The sequence below is a fragment of the Callospermophilus lateralis genome, chromosome 5 (assembly GCF_048772815.1).
Source record: "Callospermophilus lateralis isolate mCalLat2 chromosome 5, mCalLat2.hap1, whole genome shotgun sequence".
NCBI classification, from domain to species: Eukaryota; Metazoa; Chordata; class Mammalia; order Rodentia; family Sciuridae; genus Callospermophilus; species Callospermophilus lateralis.
The window spans coordinates 150,347,939-150,369,928 of record NC_135309.1 but is presented as its reverse complement, the minus strand read 5'-3'; the positions used below and the strand labels follow the sequence as shown (position 1 = coordinate 150,369,928).

At 35.8% G+C, this 21,990-nt stretch overlaps 1 protein-coding gene across 1 annotated transcript in view; it reads left to right on the top strand.

The window, feature by feature from the left end:
• Nucleotides 1–21,536, top strand: part of Plcxd3 (phosphatidylinositol specific phospholipase C X domain containing 3) — a 133,364-nt gene extending 111,828 nt beyond the window's left edge. Inside the window, exon 3 of the mRNA XM_076856210.2 lies at nucleotides 21,383–21,536. Coding sequence (XP_076712325.1) covers nucleotides 21,383–21,536 — 154 coding nt within the window. The remainder of the gene's footprint in view (nucleotides 1–21,382) is intronic.
• Nucleotides 21,537–21,990: the final 454 nt, after the last annotated feature.

The following is a 21,990-nucleotide window of genomic DNA, read 5'->3' as shown; positions in this document are numbered from 1 at the left end:
GGAGGGGATATGGGGGTAGAAAGGATAATGGAATGAATCAGACATTATTTCCTTATGTACATATATAACTATATGACTGGTGGGATTCTACATCACGTACAACCAAAAGATTGAGAAATTATACTCCATCTATGTATGACGTATCAAAGTACATTCTACTATCATGTATAACTAAATAGAACAAATAAAATTTAAAAAAAAAAGAAAAAAAGAGTTGTGTACAGTGGTACAGGTCTGTAATCACAGCTAATCAGGAGGCTGAAGCAGGAGGATCATGAGTTTGAGGTTAGCCTGAGCAACTTAGTGAGACTCTTTCTCAAAATAGAGTTGTAAAGACCCAGGTGTTGCTTGGTGGTAGGGTGCTTGCCTAGCATGGCAACACCCTGAGTAAAATTCCGAGTGCCGAGAAGTGGGGGGTGACCCAAAGATTAGAGAACGTTTGCCTCAAAAAATGATCTGTTCTTAAGACCTCAGATTTCTTTGATAGTTTATGAGACCTAATTTAATGATTATTTCAATTCCTGCTGCAAATAATTATGACGTATGATTTGGTGGATTTTACCCACTGTAAGAGCAGAAATCATTGGGGTTTTTTGTTTGTCTGGGTTTTTGGCAGAATTTTTCATTCAAGCTGACAGTAAAGGCATAAAGTTGTCAAAACTAGATAAATGATAGCTTATATTATCAGTCCTAAATTCCATAAATTAGCAAAAAACAACAAACAACAAAGATCTAAAAATGAATTTAATAATAAGTGATTGTGTACAGTGTGTCTCTCAGATTTTTCACAAGCACTCTTTGGAACTGTTTTTTTTTTTTTTCTTTCCTACTAAGTGTTCTAGAGTGGATAGCCAGACAAGTTTTTTTGACCTTGCTTTTGGACAGAATTATACTGGATTTTTCCAATTCATGGTACATATACATATCACTTCTAATTTATTCTTCTAAGTATAATTTAAGCAAGTCAAAGTTTGTGTGTAATTATCCAGTTCTGCAGAAGATTCTTTCTAATGGAATACATCTAAGTGCGAAGAAGAAATTCCCATAAAAATCAATAGTATCGTCTGCATGATGGAGGTAGGACCTAATATCCTAACATTATTTTCCCTATTGTTACAGCTTCAGACGGAAAGAAAGGAAGAAATGGGAAAGAAGTACAAGTGAATGGAAAGATGGTCAAAGAGAGACGGGAATGTGGTGGACTTAGGGTCAGTGGTGGGAACTCCAGCCAGCAGAGCTCTCCAGCACCTCCCTTATGAGCCCGTCTATAGATTAGGCTGAAATAGAATACACCTCTTTCAATATCTAAGAGTAAACAGACTGGAAAGGCTAAAAGGATAAAGAAATTGGGCTCATAAAGATGGAAGAGGGGATAGTACTTAAACCAGGTTTAGGATGCTTTTTAGTCCTAGGATTTTCACTGTGAAAATGACCTTGAATATTTTAAAGCAAGTTTACCCAACCAGCATGTTGCAAAACTGCACACTGAGCTGCCAAATTTGATTGATGTATAGAATTTACTTAGACTTTGTTTTAAAAATAAAGAAAGCAAACTTCCCCTCATGTTCACTGCTAATCTACATGATGACAATACAGCAGATGTCTCAGAAGAGAATGGTTTAGATTTCCAAGTTCCTTAGCACCTTAAGTAAAATATATTCTATGTGGAAGATTTTTAAAACTTGAGCAAGAAGATTCTGTATGCAGATTATGGCATTTGGTAACCTAGGAGACAGTGGAAACTTCTGGTGCAGGAGATGGAAGTGGAGTCTTCTTTGTCACCTTCAACCACTATGCACTCATCCACTGACAGATATTAACTCACCTGAGCAAGGGGGAAAACAGTGAAGAGCTGGATAAAGTTTTCTGCAAAAAAAAAAAAAAAAAAAAAAAAAATGTTTTACAGCACTGAGAGAAAAATTCCCTAACTTTATTTTGGGAGTTTACAGGTATAGTCAGGGCAGTAAACGTAGTCAGAGAGCTGAAGGACAGCCCAGGGACTAGTGCTCTGCAACTATAAATGATTTACAGACACTGTGATACCTGTGGTTGTGTGGTAATAACTAATGCCTAGCTGAATGCTTTTTTGAGTTCATAAATCTCAAATGTGCAGAAAAACAACAAAAAAAGTCTAAAAAATCTAAGATTTTGAAGTGTTATTGAAACCTTCAAAATACAAAAATGACTGTTTTGGAAAACTGGGTGAAATTTGAGAACATTATGTTAAGCAAAGTAAGCCGAACTTAAGAGGTCAAGGGTCACGTGTCTTCTGTCACTTGTGGAAAGGCAGAGAGAAAAAAGAAAAAGAAAGTTTGAGGGGGACCTCAAGAAAATGGAAGAGAGATTCACAGAGTAGAGGAAGGGACCAGGTGGAAGGAGGATGGGAGAGAAAGGGGAAATATTGGGGAATGATGGTGACCACATTGTATTGTTGTAGTGGGTGTATGCAACAACAAATTACACCATTATGTGCAACTGTAATGCACCAATAAAAATATGGAAAAAAGAACCACTGCTTTAATCTCTTGGACCATCCCATGTGGGAAAGTGTGGGTGCTTTTGCCAACTCTTCACTCCCAACCTCACACCCTGAGTGAAGTGAAATGCTGCTGCAATTTAAAGGAATGTTTTCTCAGGGATGACGACCTTTTAACACAATCCATGGCAGCAGTTAGTATAATTAAACTTTAAAGAACTCTCTATATTTTTCCCAGCAAGAGCATGTGACTATCTCAGAATTTGTGGGGAGATTTTTCTCTAAGAGTAACAGCCCTCCTTAGGAGCTATTTTATGTTCACAATGACATTTTTTCATCCTGGACACAATATTTGGAACTTCTGATTGCTTCTTTGCTCCTAAAGCCATGCTTAGCAAACTAACAGCCTCTAATGAGCCCAGCCATGCTTTTAAAAACTAAATCTTGCTTTGGAAATAAAAGACTGAACATAAGAACAATTTCCTGACCATTTAAACAACTACTGGACAAAACTAGAAATCTTCATCTTGCATATGAAGAACTGGCAACATGATGGTATCTTGTACTAGCTGTCACTATTGGTGGTAGATGACAATAAATCATAGAAAACAGAAGTAAATAACTTTATAATAATTTAAGAATTTTGAATTAAATATTTTAGATCAAGCTACTGGATAATTAGAGGAAATACTTGTGTATGTGATTATTATTTGACCTTCTTAGACACTACAATGTTTCACTGCCAAGGACAGAGCTCAAAATTTTTGTAATTGCTCTCAAAGAGTTGGTTTGTACTCATTCCCAAGTAGTTCTTTTTATGTTGAACAATTTATTGTATTTTATTATTATTTTTTATTTGTTCTCATTAGTTATACATGATAGCAGAATACATTTCAATTTATTGTACACAAATGGAGCACAACTTTTCATTTCTTTGGTTGTACACTATGTAGAGTCACGCCACATGTGCAGTCATACGTGCCCCTGGGGTAATGATGTTCATCTCTTTCCATCTTTGTTCTTGCTCCATGACCCCTCCCCTTCCTTCCCTCCCCTTTGCCCAGAGTTTCTCCATTCTCCCCATGCCCCCTCTCCCATTGTGAATGAGCATCCATCCACTTATCAAAGAGAACATTCGGCCTTTCGTTTTGGGGGATTGTCTAATTTTGCTTAACAGAATATTCTCCAACTCCATCCATTTACCTGCAAATGCCATAATTTTATTCTCTTTTACTGCCAAGTAGAATTCCATTGTGTATATGTACCACAGTTTCTTTATCCATTCATTTATTGAAGGGCATCTAGGTTGCTTATATAGTTTAGCTATTGTGAATTGAGCTGCTATGAACATTGATGTGACTCTGTCACTATAATATGCTGATTTTAAATCCTTTGAGCATAGACCGAGGAGAAGGATAACTGGATCAAATGGTGGTTCCATTTCAAGTTTTCTGAGGAATCTCCATACTGCTTTCCATAATGGTTTCACCAATTTATGGTCCCATCAGCAATGTAAGAGTATATATACCATTTCCCCCACATCCCGCCAACATTTATTGTTGTTTGTATTCTTGATAATTGCCATTGTGACTAGAAATGAAATCTTAGAGTCATTTTGATTTGCATTTCTCTAATTACTAGATGAGATAAGCATTTTTTGTCATATATTTGTTGATCTATTATATATCTTCTTCTGAGAAATGTCTGTTTTTCTATATCATGTTGTCTCTGTATCTCTCAGTCTTTTTTCTACCATATTTGATGATTTTTTTTTTTTTTTTAGTAACCATGCCTCATATCATCTGTTTGGTCTGGGAACAACTGGACCAATGGCAACTCAGGGCAAAATTGTTACAGAGAAAATAATGAAGCTGAAGGCCAGGATAAGTCTGAATTGGTCTCCAAAATCCTCCACTGACCTCCATCATCATCTTGAGCAACTTCATGTTGATAACCCCAAGGCATAGATCCTGTGCTTGCCACCGGGACAAAGATGTGGCCACATCAATCCTTCTGCCTTTTAAGACCTCGAAGTCCAGTTAGGAAGACTGGCATTGCAATAAGTTGCTTCAGTGTAGTATGATAATCATATAATACAAGTCTGTCTAAGGTGCTGTGGGAGCTATAAAAGTTCAGCAGAAAGAAAAATCCTTTGCCTTGGAGAAAGAAGTTTCTAAAGAACCACAAAACATGATTTAATAAATATCCAGAGCAGACCCAAACTAGCAGGTGGCAAGCTTTGTAATAATGAATCAGAAGTAATTTTAATAGGTGAAGAATTTTCTCTAACTCCCTTTTCTTTTTCTGAGACTTCTTTTCAACAATTAATTTGGTTAAGTTCTAAAAGATCTGTTTATTAAAATGAGATATCACCAGATTAATATGGCTGAAATCCAAAACAATGACAATACCAACTGTTCCACCAAATATGGAAAAACAGGAACTCTTATTCATTGCTGCTGGAAATGCAAAATGGTACGCTTATTTTGGGAGACAGTTGGCAGTTTCGTTTTCTAAAGCTCAGCTTACCATGTGATTCAGTAACTGCACTCATGGGTATTTACTAAAATGAATGGAAAATTTGGTTCACACAAAAACCTGTACATGAATGTTTATAGAAGCTTTGTGCATAAAATTACCAAACTGTGGAGGCAACTAAGATCATTGGTAAGTCATCCTTCAGTAGCTAAATAGATAAGTGAACTCTTACATCCATTGAATGGGATACTATTCAGTAATAAAAATAAATGTGCCACAAAAAGACCTTCAGAAATCTTAAAAGCATATTGATAAGTAAAAAAAAAAAACTGAAAAGTCAACTTAGTGTATAATTCTAACTATCTTGCATTTTGGATGAGCCAAAACTATGGGGAGAGTTGGATAGTGGTGATAGTTGTACAACCATTTGAATGTACTTAATACCACAAACTATACATATAAAATGGTTAATGTTACATTATATACATATATTTTTATCACAACACATAGACATAACCAGACACATACAACTATAGAGACAGTAAAAGATTGGTGATTGTCAGGGGACTAAGGGATGAGAGATGAATAGGTGAAAAACAGAAAATTCAGGTCAATAAAACTATGATAAAGTAATGATGATTCAGGACACTATGTATTTGTCAAAATCTATAAAACCATACAACACATATTTAACCTAATTCATGCATCACTATTGGTTTATGAAAACATAGCTTACTCTGAAAATATTAGGAAATTTTTCTAAATGATAGAATATTTGAGCAGAAAATTTCCTAGCAAGAATTTAGGAATTTTACTTTTTAGTAATCAGTGCTAATTTATTGCATACAAATACTCTTCTGTTAATTGACATGAGTCACAAGCATCAGTTGCATTTATATTTTTCATAGCTAGAATATTTTGTAGACAAACTAATGACTTAAAATAACGTTATAAAAGCACAGTAATGATAACTATTCTGAATATAAACTTGTAACAAAATTAATTACTTAAGTGACAAATGGAGATGAGTTTTACCTTCTAGATTAAAATATTTCTTTAATTGATGAATTGACCATTTGGGTCAGATTTTCATTTTGCTGTGAAAGAAAAAAATCTAAAAAATAAAAATAAAAATTCCTACCTTGTATTTGATTAAGAGCTGAAGAAATCAGAAACCTCAATTATTGAGTCTACTCTTTCTAAAAATATATTGCATATCTAATGATAGTCTTGGCACTTAGTTTTGGTCAAATATGTCAATGAATCCCAGAGGCTTGGGAGGCTGAGGCAGGAGGATCCTGAATTCAAATCCAGCCTTAGCAATTTAGCAAGGCTCTAAGCAACTCAGTGAGACCCTGTCTCTAAATAAAATACAAAATAGGGCTGGGGATGTGGCTCAGTGGTCGAGTGCCCCTAAGTTTAATCCCTGGTATGTATATGTGTGTGTGTGTGTGTGTGTGTGTGTGTGTGTGTGTGTATGTATGTATTTTAATGAAATATTGGACAGACTATCTTTTGCCTTCTGTCTTGTGTCCTGGAGATGATTGTAAATGCCAGTTTAATGTTTTCTCTTTATAATCAATTTATTATTCATGTTTTAGAAATCATTTCTTTAAAACATGCTTATTAATTTAGAAAATCAATTTAGACAGTGTGTTCTTCAAAGATTATGTTTTATGGTGAATAGATACTCATAGATGCCACTTAAAATTTAAAATAAATACAAGATGTCAAAAAAATACGTTTTTTGTTATTTATCTGAAAGTAAAATAGAAGACTGAGGTGTAAAAAATAATAATAATATTTTCAAGCAAACAAATCATCCAATTCAGCTTAAGTAAGAAAATAACACAATTCATGGAAATGTTTGCCTTGTGTACAGCAAATACAATGCCTGGGCTTTAGGGGAAAATGTTTTAATATGAATGTGACTTGACATAGAAATAGAACAACATTTTCATTAAGATCAGAAAAATGTCAGAATTCACCACTAGCAGATACCATACTTTATTTTCTCCAGATTTAAGTATATTGGATTTTCAATGTGACTAAAAATGTCCTCAGTCTAGACATTATGTTATGGCTTTACATTATCTGGATTCGAAGCTCAGGATGTAGATTCAAACTGTGTTTAGTAACGCTCATGATAGCACAACGTGAAACTGTCTGTGAGGTTAGACATTCTGTCTCAAGAATTGGATTGGCCATTTAGTTTAGTAAAATGGAAGGCATTTACTTTGCATATAAACAACCTTAGCTTTCCTTTTGCCTAATAGTAATTGATTTTCAAAATATTTGTGAGGTGTATGGAGATGTTTTGTTTAGGCTTCAGATTGATTTTTTTTCTATTTATATAAAAGTGATTTTTGAAGCAAAACAACTAGATTTCAAGTAATCATAAAATTTTAAAATTGCATAAAAAGGACAGTCATTCCATGTAAAAGGAAAAGCATGCTTTTATTTTTATTCTAATTCAGTTGTCCTCATATACTTATATACCAAGGGGCCCAGAAAGTGGTAAGGACCAGGGCAGGAACAGGTGGAGCTACCTGGGCTCAGCTCTGAGAATCCTACAGCTTGTGTGAGAAGGTGTAGCAGCTTTGGGAGCATGGGCTTGTTAATGATAGTGAGTTGATTATCATTAAATTTTTACATTCTTCTAATGAAAAGGAAATGTACTTGATCTACATTTACATTCAGGTAAGTATAGACTTTTGAGATTACTGAAAATTTTTTCCGTTTACTGAAATAACTAAATATACTTCAGATTTCTTATATACTTACATCACATCTTGATTTCCTAATGACCCCATGGCAGAGTGAGGCATTTCTGTTCCATACATTTCACAGAGGGGGTCAGTGACTTGCAGACATGGTTCAAATACAGTTACAACCTTTTTTAAAAAATTAATTAATTATTTTTTGCATTACAATTCTTAATATACCTTTATGCCACAATTTATCATCTCTATGATTGTAAATAAGGTATGTTGACACCAAAATCACATCTTCATACATGTATTTTGTATAATGATGTGTTTTTAGAATGACTTTGCACAGACAGGAAAGATGCGATCCCTTCTGGACATTCACGTCAATATAGAGACATGACACTGATGGTCCTGTCTTCCATGGGAATCCTGTTAGAACCAGGTTTAGAATCAATGATTTATAAAATCTTAAGTTATCTCCTACTGATTATGCTTTTCACTTAGTTTGACCAGGTATAATATTAGTAACTAAGAAAAACAGATTAGCATTGTGAAGCATCATTTGTCATCTGAAATAGCAAGAGCAGACTTCAAAACATGACAAGTATTTTGTCAGCAACACCATTTACATTTATTTAGAACACCTTACTTTGGTGGAACATTAACAGAAATTTCTTTTTTTTTCTTTTATTTCAAACCCTTTTTATTGCCTAAATTGAAATTGAGTGCCAGGAATATAATCAGTTATAAAATACATTCTATTTTTGGTAACTAAGAAAAGTCACAGATTAGAAGATATTTTCAAATGATTTCTGCTTAATGACTTCCAGTGGGACATAAGTTTCTAATAAAATTAGCAAAAAAATTCTTTAGTTTTTTTTTCCTGCTGACTTAGATATTTAGTTGGAAAGTATTTATTAATTCTTTCATTTAAAAATAATGCTATGCCTCTGAAACAGTTCCCTGTCAGAGAGACTTTTAACACTTTAGGAGAGGGCTCTTTATAGGCCATGGCCCCAGCTAGGTTCAGGACTCATAAAAAATGATGAGCGCCGACCCTCCACTGGTGCTACTGTCTGGCTCACACCGTTTGCAAGGTGAGTCCCTTCCCAATTTGAACCCCAACTCTTGAATGAAAAAGCTTTTAATCTAGTGGTGAAGAATGCATGGGATTTTTAAAAATGGTCCTTCTGGGCTAGAACAGAAAACCTGAGAACACAGGGCTTTCAAGTTATTTTTACTACTTTTTATTAATTGATAAGCGAATATATGATAGTTACCTCTAAGATGTTTTTGCAATTTCACTGCATTAGTTATTCAACTGAGTCATTTAATAGAATCTTATTATTCATTTTTAGGATGGTGTGTGTGGTCATATATAAATTCAGTTGTAGGCAAATGCACTGATATAGGGGTGATTGTGGTACATAACTCTCATTTCATTCCCTAAATTAAACAGCCTCCTGATTATCTCACAAAAGAAATGCTGTGTGTGCGGGGGTGTGTGCTGGAGTTGTAGCTCAGTGGTAGAGCACTTGCCTTGAAAGTGTGAGGCACTGGGTTCAATCCTAGCACCACATAAAAACAAATAAAGGCATTAAATCCATATACAACTAAAAATAAAAAAATGATGGGAGAAGGTCCCAGGCCAGCAGCATCAATATAAAATCATGCAGTTAATATAATGGTAGGTGTGACTCTATGAAACTTTAAAATTAATTGAATTTCCAGACACACACACACGTGTACACATGCAACACAGAGCCTCTTCTCTGAATTTTCAACAGCTCTCTATGGACTCCCCAGAAGGCTCCTGTGGCATTCTCTATGACTAGTGACTTTCCTCCTATTCCAACAAGAATCAAGCCTATCGTAACTTAAAATAAATAAATAAATAAAAACAGAATTGAGTATGGCCTACCACAATGGAAATATTTTAGCCTTTTGGGATAATTTTTATAGCATTATAGATTAATGCAAAAAAAAATTAAGGAAGAAGTGCAGCGAGAATTCTTTAAGGACTATTTTTTCTAATTATCTTCTAAAAATAATAGATGCAGTTGTTGATAATACTTCTCTTTCACGTAGCATATTTTATAGGCAATGACCCTTAGAATAAATGCTAGTTAATTAAGACTATAAAGTGTGCACCAGCCCTGAGGAAGGGCAGCATTATTGTCTTTACTTCACCTTGAAAATCCTACTTCTGTATTTGTTAAGAGCAAATTCAGTCTCACAGCTGTATAACTTTCACCACCAAATATCCATATGCATATATGATTCCAATTTCGAAAAAAAAGAATTATAATTACTCACATAATTCCTCTGTATCCATTGACATCTTCACTGGAAATCAATTCAGAGAATGTTTACCTGGAAAGCTATGATCCCCTGACAATATCATTGCTACTACCAGCTGGAATGTAACCTGCAAGAGGTTACAAACTTTATATTCTTCATTTGTTTCATTCCTATTTCCAACTACTGTTCAGCCTTGGACTTGGACTGCTCTCCAAAGCTTTTTTTTAAACAGTTTTGGTGGGATCTCAGCTCCTGCATGCTATAAACCATCTTTAGGAGCAGAGAGGAGATTCTCTGAGCTAGAGACAGAAGAATATGTAAGATAGCAAGCATATGGGGACTCATCTAAGGTGGAACTGCTTCCCATTAACTCCTTCCTGTAGTACTGCCTAATGCATGCCTGCTCCCTTTAGAATAAATCCAAGAAAAGGGTAATCATGGAACTACTGGAAAATGTTAATAGGGAAATTATAAATAATCATCATCTTTGTCATCGTCATCATTGTTGTTGTCGTCACCATCATCATCATCATTTGTGGCCATAATCATAATAACAGAAACAGAAGGAAGTTCTTTTGAATTATTTATGACAGTAGATACTCTGTTATACTCTATACTCATATTAGAAAAATTGTGTTATTTTGGGGGGTATCTTTTTTTTGAGAATGTATAAGTAGAGTTCTCAAAATAGACTGACAAAAACAATAAGAAAGTTCTAAGCTGAATTATGTAAGAAAAAGAGGAGGGAGAAGGGAAGATACACGTGGTAGAGATATGTGAATGATAATCATGTTCATATGTTTAAAGGAATATTGTGTTGAAGAAGAATAGACATATTCAGGATGAATCTAAATGAGACTACTGGATGGTCAGAAAGAACCTTCTAAGAAGAGAAGGAGTCCAAATGTGGGAAGGTCAAATTCGAGCAGCTGTAAGAATTCTAAGACCCTGAAATAAATGTCATAGTCAATCCCTTGAAAAGGATGCTGGACTGGAACATTTTCAGAACAGTGTTCTGTAGGACATGAAGTCTACAAGATGTCCACTGGTGGTTTGTGAGTTTGAGCATGTGCGTCCACACATACATGTATGTTAGCAGGGGTGGTAATGGTGGGGATGTTCCTAGATCGCCTAAGTTTGGGTAACAGCTTACAAATGGAGAAGTTCATTCTTAAATCTAGGCTATCTCAATATCCTTAATATGACAATAGAGTTGGTATGCCATTGTATGTATTGGGAACAGTAAAGGGGTTTCAATATTCCCTAAACTTATTTGGCCAAGAAAATATTTTGCCTTTGGGAATATCTGCTAAAATCTCATAAGATGTTTTTTTCTATGAAATTTTGCTTAGGAAACAGTATTTGTAGAGAATTTTATTCATCACTTATGAATTCTTACGGATGTTTTCAAACCTGATGTTTTCTGTCACTTTTCTTTTTCTTCTTTTAAATTTTTATTTGTTCTTTTTTGAGTTATATATGACAGTAGAGTCTATTTTGATATATTTATACAAACATGGAGTCTCTGTCACTTTTCTAAGCTATCAAGGAAAATATAGGAAGAGGGTAGAATCTATATGATTTTTCAATACTTGTTGTATATTATTAAGTTCCCAGGAATTTTCCATATTGCCAAAAAATGCAAAAGTGGTCAAACAATTTTAAAAGTGTCAGGTTTATCCACAAGATAAAACCAATACACAACACAATGAAAAGTACTCTTTTAAGTCAGACTAAGTGACTTAAAATTTTGCTATCTTCTGGTCCTATTAAGAGACTCTAACTTTCAAAGTCTACCGTCTGGAGAAAATCAAAGAATTAACAGTACAATGAATATTATTTTCTTATATGACAGATGATATATTCTTTTATCCTATGCACCTGCAGTTGCTGCTGACGAAAAGGGAAAAGGCCAAAGAAATTACCCCTGATAATTGCACATGATTACACAGTCCCACAGACAAACTAACACATTAGCACCTGGGGTATTCAGATCAAATTAAAGCCAGCTTATTTTCACTTCTGCCTGTTAGCACTTTCTCTAAGGAATATAAAATTTCAGAATTTGGCTTTTTTAATTGAACATTGATTTGGATGATACAAGCATGCTCATCTTTGAAAGGCCATGTCAGGGACATGGAGCTGCAGCAGAGAGTACTAGGCACAAAAGCTCTGCTGGGCACTTTGGACTAGAGTCACCATGGCAGGTATTTCCTTTAGAAGTAAGGTTAGATTTCTGAGCCTTTTTTACATTATTCATAGCTTAATGGTATCCAGAGGGAAATCCTGGCAAAAACCTGAAATAATACTCTGTGGTCACTGCCAATAATATCTAGTTTGGGCAGCCTTTCTGCTTCACCAGATAAAACAGATGACCCAACATGAATCTGTGCTGTCCACCACACCGAGCATAAATGCAATATCTCCCAGGTGACCTTTCCCCAGAATACTCTTAAATTAACTGAAGACGTCTCCTGGTTTCATTCTGGACATGCAAGAGTGTTGTTAACTTCTCTACCTCACTAAGTTTATCAGAGGCTACTCTTGATTCCTACTATGTATGAAGAAAAATTTTTATGCTGACTGGATCTCCTGCTATCTAAACTGGAGAGTTATCTCCAGGAAGGGTGTGACCCTCTTTGGGTGAAGTGGCTCTCTTTGGCTAAGGCAATTGTTGGACAGAAACCTAGCAGGGAGTTGACACCAGAAACACTCCAGAAGCTGGGATAATGAGCATCGTGGATCCAGAAAAGAGGATGTGGCTGTTCACCCCAGCAGTCACCACACATCTGAGTATAGAGGGGCTTGTGTCAATCACCTGCCTTAACATCACCCCACACTAATAAAAAGAAGGTCTCTACATTTAATTACTGCCTACTATGCCTGAGACGCTTCAGATATTAACACTAATCATGGAGTACTAACTAACCATCAGTGAATTTTTGTATGTCAGGCATTATGCTAAATTTCATGAGCATGTTATTTCATTTATTTTTCACAATCTGCACTTATTTTCTGAGAGTGCCAGAATCTTGATTTGGACCGGTTGCTCTGAGGGCCTCACTTGTAATTGCTAAGCTCCTCCAACTTTTTTTTTTTTGTATTTTTATTATTATGGTTTTATTCCTACATACTGTGAAGCATGTATGGTTATTAACCTCACTTTACAATGAGAAAAGAGAGCATTGGAGGTTAAGTCATCTTCCAGGTATCACTTGGTATTATAACACAAATAGGGCTCTGATTCCTAAGCTGCTGCTCTTTCTGTTGCCCCTCTGTTGATTGTAGGGTGTCCACTGAAACTCAACAATGCTCACTTATGAGTCTGTGGAGAGTGGTTTTCATTTAGCTTCATAGATTTGTCAGAATCCGTGAAATATATTCTTTGGAACTGGAATGTGCGAAAGACTGGCAGCCAGTTCATGAGGCCAAAGGAGGCTTCAGGAACATCGCCATTTCCAATGCTTTCAGGAGAGACGATTCAGAGCAACGAAGCACTTTCTATTTTCAGTAGTTCAGGTAATTCTGGAATTAATTCCATAACCAAGGCAGGAATTCATTCCTGTGTGCTCTCTGACAACTACCATATAATAGGCACTCAATGAAAATTTACTGTAGACCATGTAAGAGAAAATGTGAATGCCACTCAGACAAGTAGTTCCCAGAGTTTCACTATCAAAGACCTCTCACTATTGACCCTATAGAACCCTCTCTTTTTAGTAAATGAATATTTTACAAGTAATACTTTATATTCTCATTGTTAAAATTAAAGACATATAGGATCCACTAGAACTTCCAATAAGCAACAGATAGTAAATACCAAACCTGAAATGAGGTTCTAGCACTTCCATCTTTATTGTAGCACTCTCCATAATAGCCAAGACATGGAATCAACCACGATGTTCACTGATGGTGGAATGAATAAAGAAAACATGTTTTATATAAATGCAATGGAAAATATATCAGCTTTTTTTAAAAAGAAAAAAAAATGAAAACTTGGCTTTTGTGGCAAAATGGATGGAACTAAAAGACTTTGTTAAGTGAGATAATTCGGACAAAGAAAGACAAATATACTGCATGATCTTTCTCATATAGAGAATCTAAAAAAGATTATTTCAAAGTAGAGGGAAATAGAATAATGGTAATTAGAGGCTGGGAAGGTAGATACGAGGCAGAAATAGATAACGAGGACCAAAACACACTTATGTAGGAGGAATAAGTTATTATATTCTTCAGCACAGTGAGGTAGCTATAGGTCATAATCACCTATTATGAATTTGAGAAGAACTGGAAGAGAGGCAAATGAAGTTTTCAACAGAGAAATGATAACATAAATGGAAATGTTACACACTCTGATTTGATCAGTGGACTCCAGATATACATATTAAACTATAACACTGTATCCCACAAATATGTACAAATGTTACATCTTAATTAAAAAGAAAAACTAAAACTAAAAATTGAATTGATAAAAGCAGCATTTTAGTTTACTCATGTGACAACAGACGGAGGGCAATTGATTTCTGCATACCTTTCCATATTACTGCCTCTGATATTCCTAGGTCCCAGGTCCTCAACTTGGGAACACTGAAGAACCAAGGGATAAACCCAGATAGTCCTTGAGATGCTTCTTCTAAGCACACCCAGAAATGTCAAAATCTCTTTTTAGCACAAGCTCAGCAACAGCTCTTTCTTAGAAAATGGAAATTTTTCTAAAGAGGAGAAAGGATGGACAGGTGCTAGCAGATAGAAGATACCATCTTGTGCACTGAGGAAGAAATTGCTTGTGTGCATCCAGTACCCAAATTCCCTGTCCATTTGCATTGAGTGAGGGGCTATTGGTTCTGAGGAAGAGACTGTGAAGTGAGAACACTTGATCCCCCACAGAAGTGCTCATTATATTGAGATTCTACCTTTGAAAGAAAACCCATTATCTGTCTCCTGGCAATCTAAATCTTGTTAATGTATTGAAGGGTCTCCTTGTTTAGAATTTGCAAAGCTTTCTTTCTTCCTTGGTTCCCTTGGTAATTCAGCAGATAGAACAGTCTTCTCTCGCCAGGAGGCCCTGTCACAGGGCTGGCTGTGCTCACATTCTGCCTCCTGGCAGGGTGCATGACTCATTCTGAAACACTGCCTTGGAGCAAAGGAAGAGCCCGAGGACACAGTACATTTTATAAACTCTCAACACCATGTTTCTAGAGTTTATATGATCTTATTTTAATTGAAAATGGATTTTTAACTGTTTTTCTAGCCATAAGAAGATAGGTTGCTGTCACTGTCATCAAAGAAACATGAACGGTCTGTTTTGCTTTGCGTTGATTCAATTATTTTTTGTTAAACAAAAAAATTCAAAACTAAGAACTTACCAGGAATGTATGTCTCATAAACTTCTGAAAGCTTGGAATTTCCCACTAGAATACTTGATTCTACTGATATAGCTAGGGTGAGAGTGAATTTGGTCAGTCCCTGTCTCCCACTGTTTCTGTTGTGACAGATGCATTTGTGTTCATATCCTGCAGCACCCAGAACACATCTGCACTAAGGCTATGACCGATTTTTTAACAACCCTGGGCTGCATTTGCCTAATGCTATTATAGACAGTATCATGGGGGTGCGCAAGGGACCCTGGCTATTGTTATTTTTAACTTTTTTCTGGGGAAAATTGATATTCAGAGGGCATGAAACCATAGAGTGCAATTGGGGGGGAAATACAAGAATTTCAGTATTTTTGTAGAAAAAAAAAATAGGTAGGAATAAATAACACATGGTACCAAAGAGGGCTATTTGTGGCAGCTAATATGATGGAGATAAAGAATTGACTTGTGCTGTAAAGAAAGGAGTTGGCTGCAGAGAAGGGAGAAGACTTTCTGTTTTTTTAATGCAGAGCAATCATAATGCTCAGATGTATTTGAGAAAGATTATTTTGACTATAGTGTATAAAAGGCATGAATAGCAATATGGGGATAAGACTGTGACAGATCTCAAAGAGAGATGAGGATTTGAGCTCTGGGGGTGGCTAACAGGAGCTACAAGTAATACCCTGTTTTCCACAGGTATGCAGTACATCTTTGTTGGTTGGATGGATAGATTAGTGGATGAATCATTCTAAAATGTTAAATCTCAACTGGTTTGTCCTTGCATGGGGGTGGATGTTTGTGTGCCCCCAAATTTCCCATGTTGAAATTTCATTACTCCAAGGCGAAGCCTTTAGAAGTCATTAGATTCTGAGGGTGGAACCCTCATAAATGGCACAAGTGCCATTATAACAGAGGCCACTAAGGCTTATTTGACCTTTTACCATGAGAGGGCACAGAAATCAGGAAATGAGCCCTCATCAGCACCTGAATCTGTCAGCACCTTGATCTTGGACTTTCCAGTCCTCAAAACTATGAAAAATAACTCTGTTGTTTATAACTCTATCCAAGTTATGGTAGTTTATTATATCAACCCCGAACTGACTAAAAAAGATCTCATACCATGAAAATTGTTACATTGGTAGTAGGAATTTTATCACAACCAGAATGAACTTGTCATTTCTTCCTAATTCTCTGTTCAATGCTAAGTATAATTGAGAACTTGTCAACTAGCTGTAAATCATGCATTATATATATATATTTTTTTGTATACTGGGGATTGCATTCAGGGGCACTCAACCCCTGCACGGAGCCACATCCCCAGCCCTATTTTGTATTTTAGTTAGAGACAGGGTTTCACTGAGTTCCTTAGCACCTCACTTTTGCTGAGGTTGGCTTTGAACTCATGATCCTCCTGCCTCATCCTCCCGAGCTGCTGGGATCACAAGCATGTACAACTGTAAAATCCTGCATTCTTAATAGAAAAATTGGCCCCTGGGGGACAGAAAGTGGTTCTTGTGAAAGCTAGTTAAAATTTACATACGTATATATGTATGTGTATACATAAGTAAATGTACATGCATATACATACACATACATATATGGCATATATATGTATGTGACATATATGTCACAGATAAACAGTATTAAAGTACAGATATATAAACAGAATAAACAAATATGCAATATATCTGTGGTATTAAACTATCTTGAAGGCTGAGGTTGTGGCTCAGCAGTAGAGTGCTTGCCTAGCACGTGTGAGGCTCTAGGTTTGATCCTCAGCACCACATAAAAGAAATAAAGGCATTGTTTCCAACTACAATAAAAAATAAATATTAAAAAAAGTATCATGAAAGAGGATGAAAAATAGGAAAAAATATCTAAAACACTCCCTGGTGGGAACAATGAAAAGGAGTTAAGAAATGCTACTTGAAGTAAATGTTCAATGACATTTGCTAGTTTCACCCAGCATAGTAAGTACTTTTCCTTAACATAATCCTACTTCTGAGTATTAGAGAGTCAACTGGGCACAATTGCTTGTTTTGTTTTTGTGTCATATTGACTTAGGAAAATAAGTCTGCACAGAAAATAGAAATATTCCCATGACTCAGAGGAATAATATTTTAAGTGTAATTCTCATATTTTATCTGAGGACTACACACTCTTCCAAAAGAACATTTCATCAATCCTCCAAGAATACAGAGAAACAGAGAAGAGCACTCTTAGGTTCTCTTAACCTGTCTCCATGGGGATAACAATTAATTGTTCTAATTCAGGCCTGGGAATTTTCGTCTCAGAGTGGTAGAGAGCATCATTGGAGCTCTTTCTGCAGTAGGTCATGGCTCTCAGGTGAGGATTGCCTAGGAATCTCTGATGACCTCTTACCCAAGGGATCTGATGAATGAACCGCTCAGTAAAGGTCCATGCAGAATCAGTGTTGTCCTCAATGTCACTCTTACCTCCTCTCTCACTACTCAAGGCAAGTTGTCTCACTTCTCCTGGGAAATGCACTGGTTGTTAAGATGGTTTCCAAAGGATAACTGCCTTTTCTCAAATGCAAAGGTGATGCTACATTCACAACAGAAAACTCATCTGTTGTAGCAAGTCCAGAAGAGAAAGTAATGGAATTCAAACATGAGTGATTACACACATGGCAATAGCAGCTGTCTTTCCAATGAATTTGAATACACTTGTGTCTGGGCTCCAGAGATACAGATTTCTCATTTTAAGATAGAATTCTCTTCTGGAACTCTTCCTGTGAGAACATTTCCCCACCCACCCCCATCTATGTTCTGAAGGCACTGAGCCTTTTAGATCCATATTATGCCCTTTTAGAAGCAATGGTACTCTTCGATTGGTTTCTAATGGGAAAATACATATGCTAAAAAATATGGATCAGAATTTTTCAAAGTATCACCTATAGGGTCCATGTAGTCCAACATAATTGCCCCAGTTTCACCTGTATGGGTTGAGTTTCATAGATATACTTTCTGATAACAGGAGATATGTACATGGATTGCATTCCATGCTTAAACCCCACTGGTCTCTCAAGCTTGAAAAGGAGCATTACCTCATTCTTTCCTTGATTTCATGACCTTATGTCCTCCTAATTTTTTTTTTTAAGAGAGAGAGGTAGAGAGAGAGAGAGAGAGAGAGAGAGAGAGAGAGAGAGAGACAGAGAGAGAGAGAGAGAGAGAATTTTAATATTTATTTTTTAGTGATCGGCAGGCACAACATCTTTGTTTGTATATGGTGCTGAGGATCGAACCGGGCCGCACGCACGCCAGGTGAGCGCGCTACCACTTGAGCCACATCCCCAGCCCATGTCCTCCTAAATTTCATGCTTAACTTCTTCTTTCTTGTTGACTCAAGATTTCTGCCCATTTCTTAAATGCTGTTGTCTTCAAATTTTCTCTTTTTTCTCTCTCTACAAAATATTTTGAAGTGATCTTATCCACCAAATTTCTTTATATGTAATGGTTTCTGACCAGTCTTTTCCCTGAATATCAGACCTTCATTTAACAGCCACTTGAGATATTAACTCACGTGTTCCAAAATTCTCAAAATCAATGTCTCTCACTGAGCTTATCACATCTGCTGGAGAGCCATCACCTCTATCCTTCCCAAGATTAATGAATAATGTACATGCCAAAATTTTGCTAGAAGTTTAGGTATAATCCATGGCCTCTTTCTCCCTTTCCATCTATATCCAATCACACACCAAATGTCCCTTTCACATATATTCACTATTGCTAAAGCAATTCAGTTTACCACTATCTTTAGCCTGAGTGAATATATCAGCCCCTTAACTGTTTTATTGCTTAGTTTATACATAAAATTGTACACATTTATGGGGTACAAGATGATGCTTCAATATACATATACATTATGTGATGTGCAGATGAGAATAAACATATCTATCTCTTCAATATCGTTTACCATTTATTTATGGAGGAAACAGTCAAATCCTTTCTTGTAGCATTTTTTGAAATACACAATACATTATTGTTATCTACAGTCACTTACTATGTGTTAGAACATCAGAACTTCTTTTTCCTAACTAACTATAACTTAGTTCCCATTGATTAACTTCTCCCCCTCCCCACTGCTCCCATATTCTCCCAGCCTCTGGTAACCACCATTCTACCATCAACTTCACAAGATTACCTTCAGATTCCACATGTGAATGTGATCATGTGGTATTGTTCTTCTGTGCCTGGATTATTTCACTTACAATGATCTCTAGTTCCATCCCTATCATTGAGAATGACAAGATTTTATTCTTTCTTATGAACAAACGGTATTCCATTCTGTACATATTTACTTTATCCATTCATCTATTGATGGACACTTAAATTGTTTCCACTCTTGGTTTTTGTGAATAGTGCTGGACAAAGGCAGTTGACTCTTCAATATAATGTCACCGAATGGTATGGTATTACTGTTTTTAATTTTTTTTCAGGAAACTCCATTTTGTCTTCCATAATAGTTATACTAACTTTCATTCCCACCAACAGTGTGCAAGCATTCCCTTTTTTCTCTATATACTTGCCAGCCCTTGTTATCGTGTGTGTGTGTGTGTGTGTGTGTGTGTGTGCGCGCGCGCGTGCGCACCTATGCATGCACATGCACTGGGGAATAAATTCAGGGCTTCACACATGCAAAGCAAGTGCTCTAACATGGAGCTACATCCCCAGTCTGTATCTTTTTGTTAATAGCCATTCTATCAAGAGTGAGGTGATATCTCATTATGGCTTCAACTTGCTTTTCCCTGGTGATTAGTGATGTTAAACACATTTTTATATGCCTTTAGCCATTCATACATATTCTTTAAGGTCTGTTACTCATTTTAAAATCAAATTATTTGTTTTTTGTGTGGGTTTTGTTTGTTTTACTATTGTAATGTGTGTATTATTTGTATATTTTTAATATTAATCCCTTGTCAGATATATAGTTTGCAAATATTTTCTCCCATTCTGAAGGTTGTTTCTTTGCTGTGTTAATTTTTTTTTCTTAATGGTGCAGAAGATTGATATAATCCCACTTGTTTATTTTTACTTCCGGGAAAGAAATCTCTTTCCAAAAAAAATCTTTTTTATTCTAACGTTTGGAACTGGTTTTGTATCTTTTCTTCTAGTAGTTTTCTTTTTTCTGGTATTTTTATAGTTTCAAGTCTTACATTTAGATCTTTAACTCATTTTGTGTTGATTTTTATAAGAAGAGATACAGATCTGGCATTGTTCTTCTGCATGTGGATATCCCATTCTCCTCCCACCATTAACTGAAAAAAAAAATCCTTTCTCCAATGCATGTTCTTAACACTTTTTAAAAAAAAAAAAATCATTTGGCTTTAGATGCATGAATTTATTTCTAGGCTTTCTTTTCTGTTCCACTGGGCCTATGTGACTTATTATTATTATTATTTTTACTAAGACCATGCTGTTTTGATTATTATAGCTTCATAGCATTGCTTTCTTCTCTCTTTCTTCTCTTTCTTCTTTTCTTTTCTCTTTCTTCTCTCTCCAGTATTGCTCCTGTAACTTTGTTACATAATTTCTTCAGGATTCTTAACTCATCATTTTCTCTTCTCCACTAATCACTTATCTCCCATTTCCTCTTCATGTCTTCCAGGAATTTAATGTTCAAGTGTATTTCATTAAATTTTATTAATATACCATCATCTCTCTTGTCTTAGTTTATTTATGCTTTCATCATGGAGAGCTCCCTTCCTGCTGCCCTCAAGACACAGCAGATTTCACTGCAGTATGCTGTCATAGTACACACCATCACTAACATCAGTAACATGGCTGTTTGCATCCCCTGTTCCTAAGCATATATCATGCTTCTATCAATGAAGGAAAAATGCATTAGAGCAACCAGGCAAGAGAAAAAAATAAAGGACATCCAAATGGGAAAAGATGAAGCCAAATTGTCACATTTTCCACATAATATGGAACATTTACTTTAAAAAATTAGAAAATTAAAGAGAAGCTTGAGAATTATAGACCTTGGGAGATAATATCTTGCTTTCTGTGACTTCTCTCTCTTTTTTTCTTTCTCAGAGCTCTTCCTGCCATGATGCAATGGGTCCGCACGCAGAAGCCAGGAGAGAGTGGCATCAATATTGTCACTGCTGATTTTGTAGAACTTGGTGATTTTATCAGCACTGTCATAAAGCTCAACTATATCTTTGATGAAGGTGAAGCCAACACTTGATAGTTCTATTTGGAGTGGCCATGAATAAGATAGAGAAGACTCATTGTATTAGGTGTATTATCTGTAAACACTCTGATTTTCCTTTTCCACTGAGTCTTGGAAAGGATTAGGGCTTGTAGTGGGTGGGGAAAAGGGGAAATCATTTCTTCAGTGATTATGTCACAATTTACTATAAATATTTCATTTCCTATTTGATGAGCGAAATCTACTTCTAGTGTTAGGGATAAAAAAGTATAGTGAATTTTGTTTTTTGAAATTAGTCTTTTAACGTACAACTCATGAGTGGTTACTTGATTGCATTTTATAATTTCAACTTAGGGCTCCTTTACTGTCTAAACTCTCTAACCTTTCCACTCCCTCTGTTGCTCGCTCTTTCTAATCAGATGCTGTATGGTACTCAAAACAACTGAATGTCCAACATAATGTGTATTACCTTGTTGTACTGAAATTTATT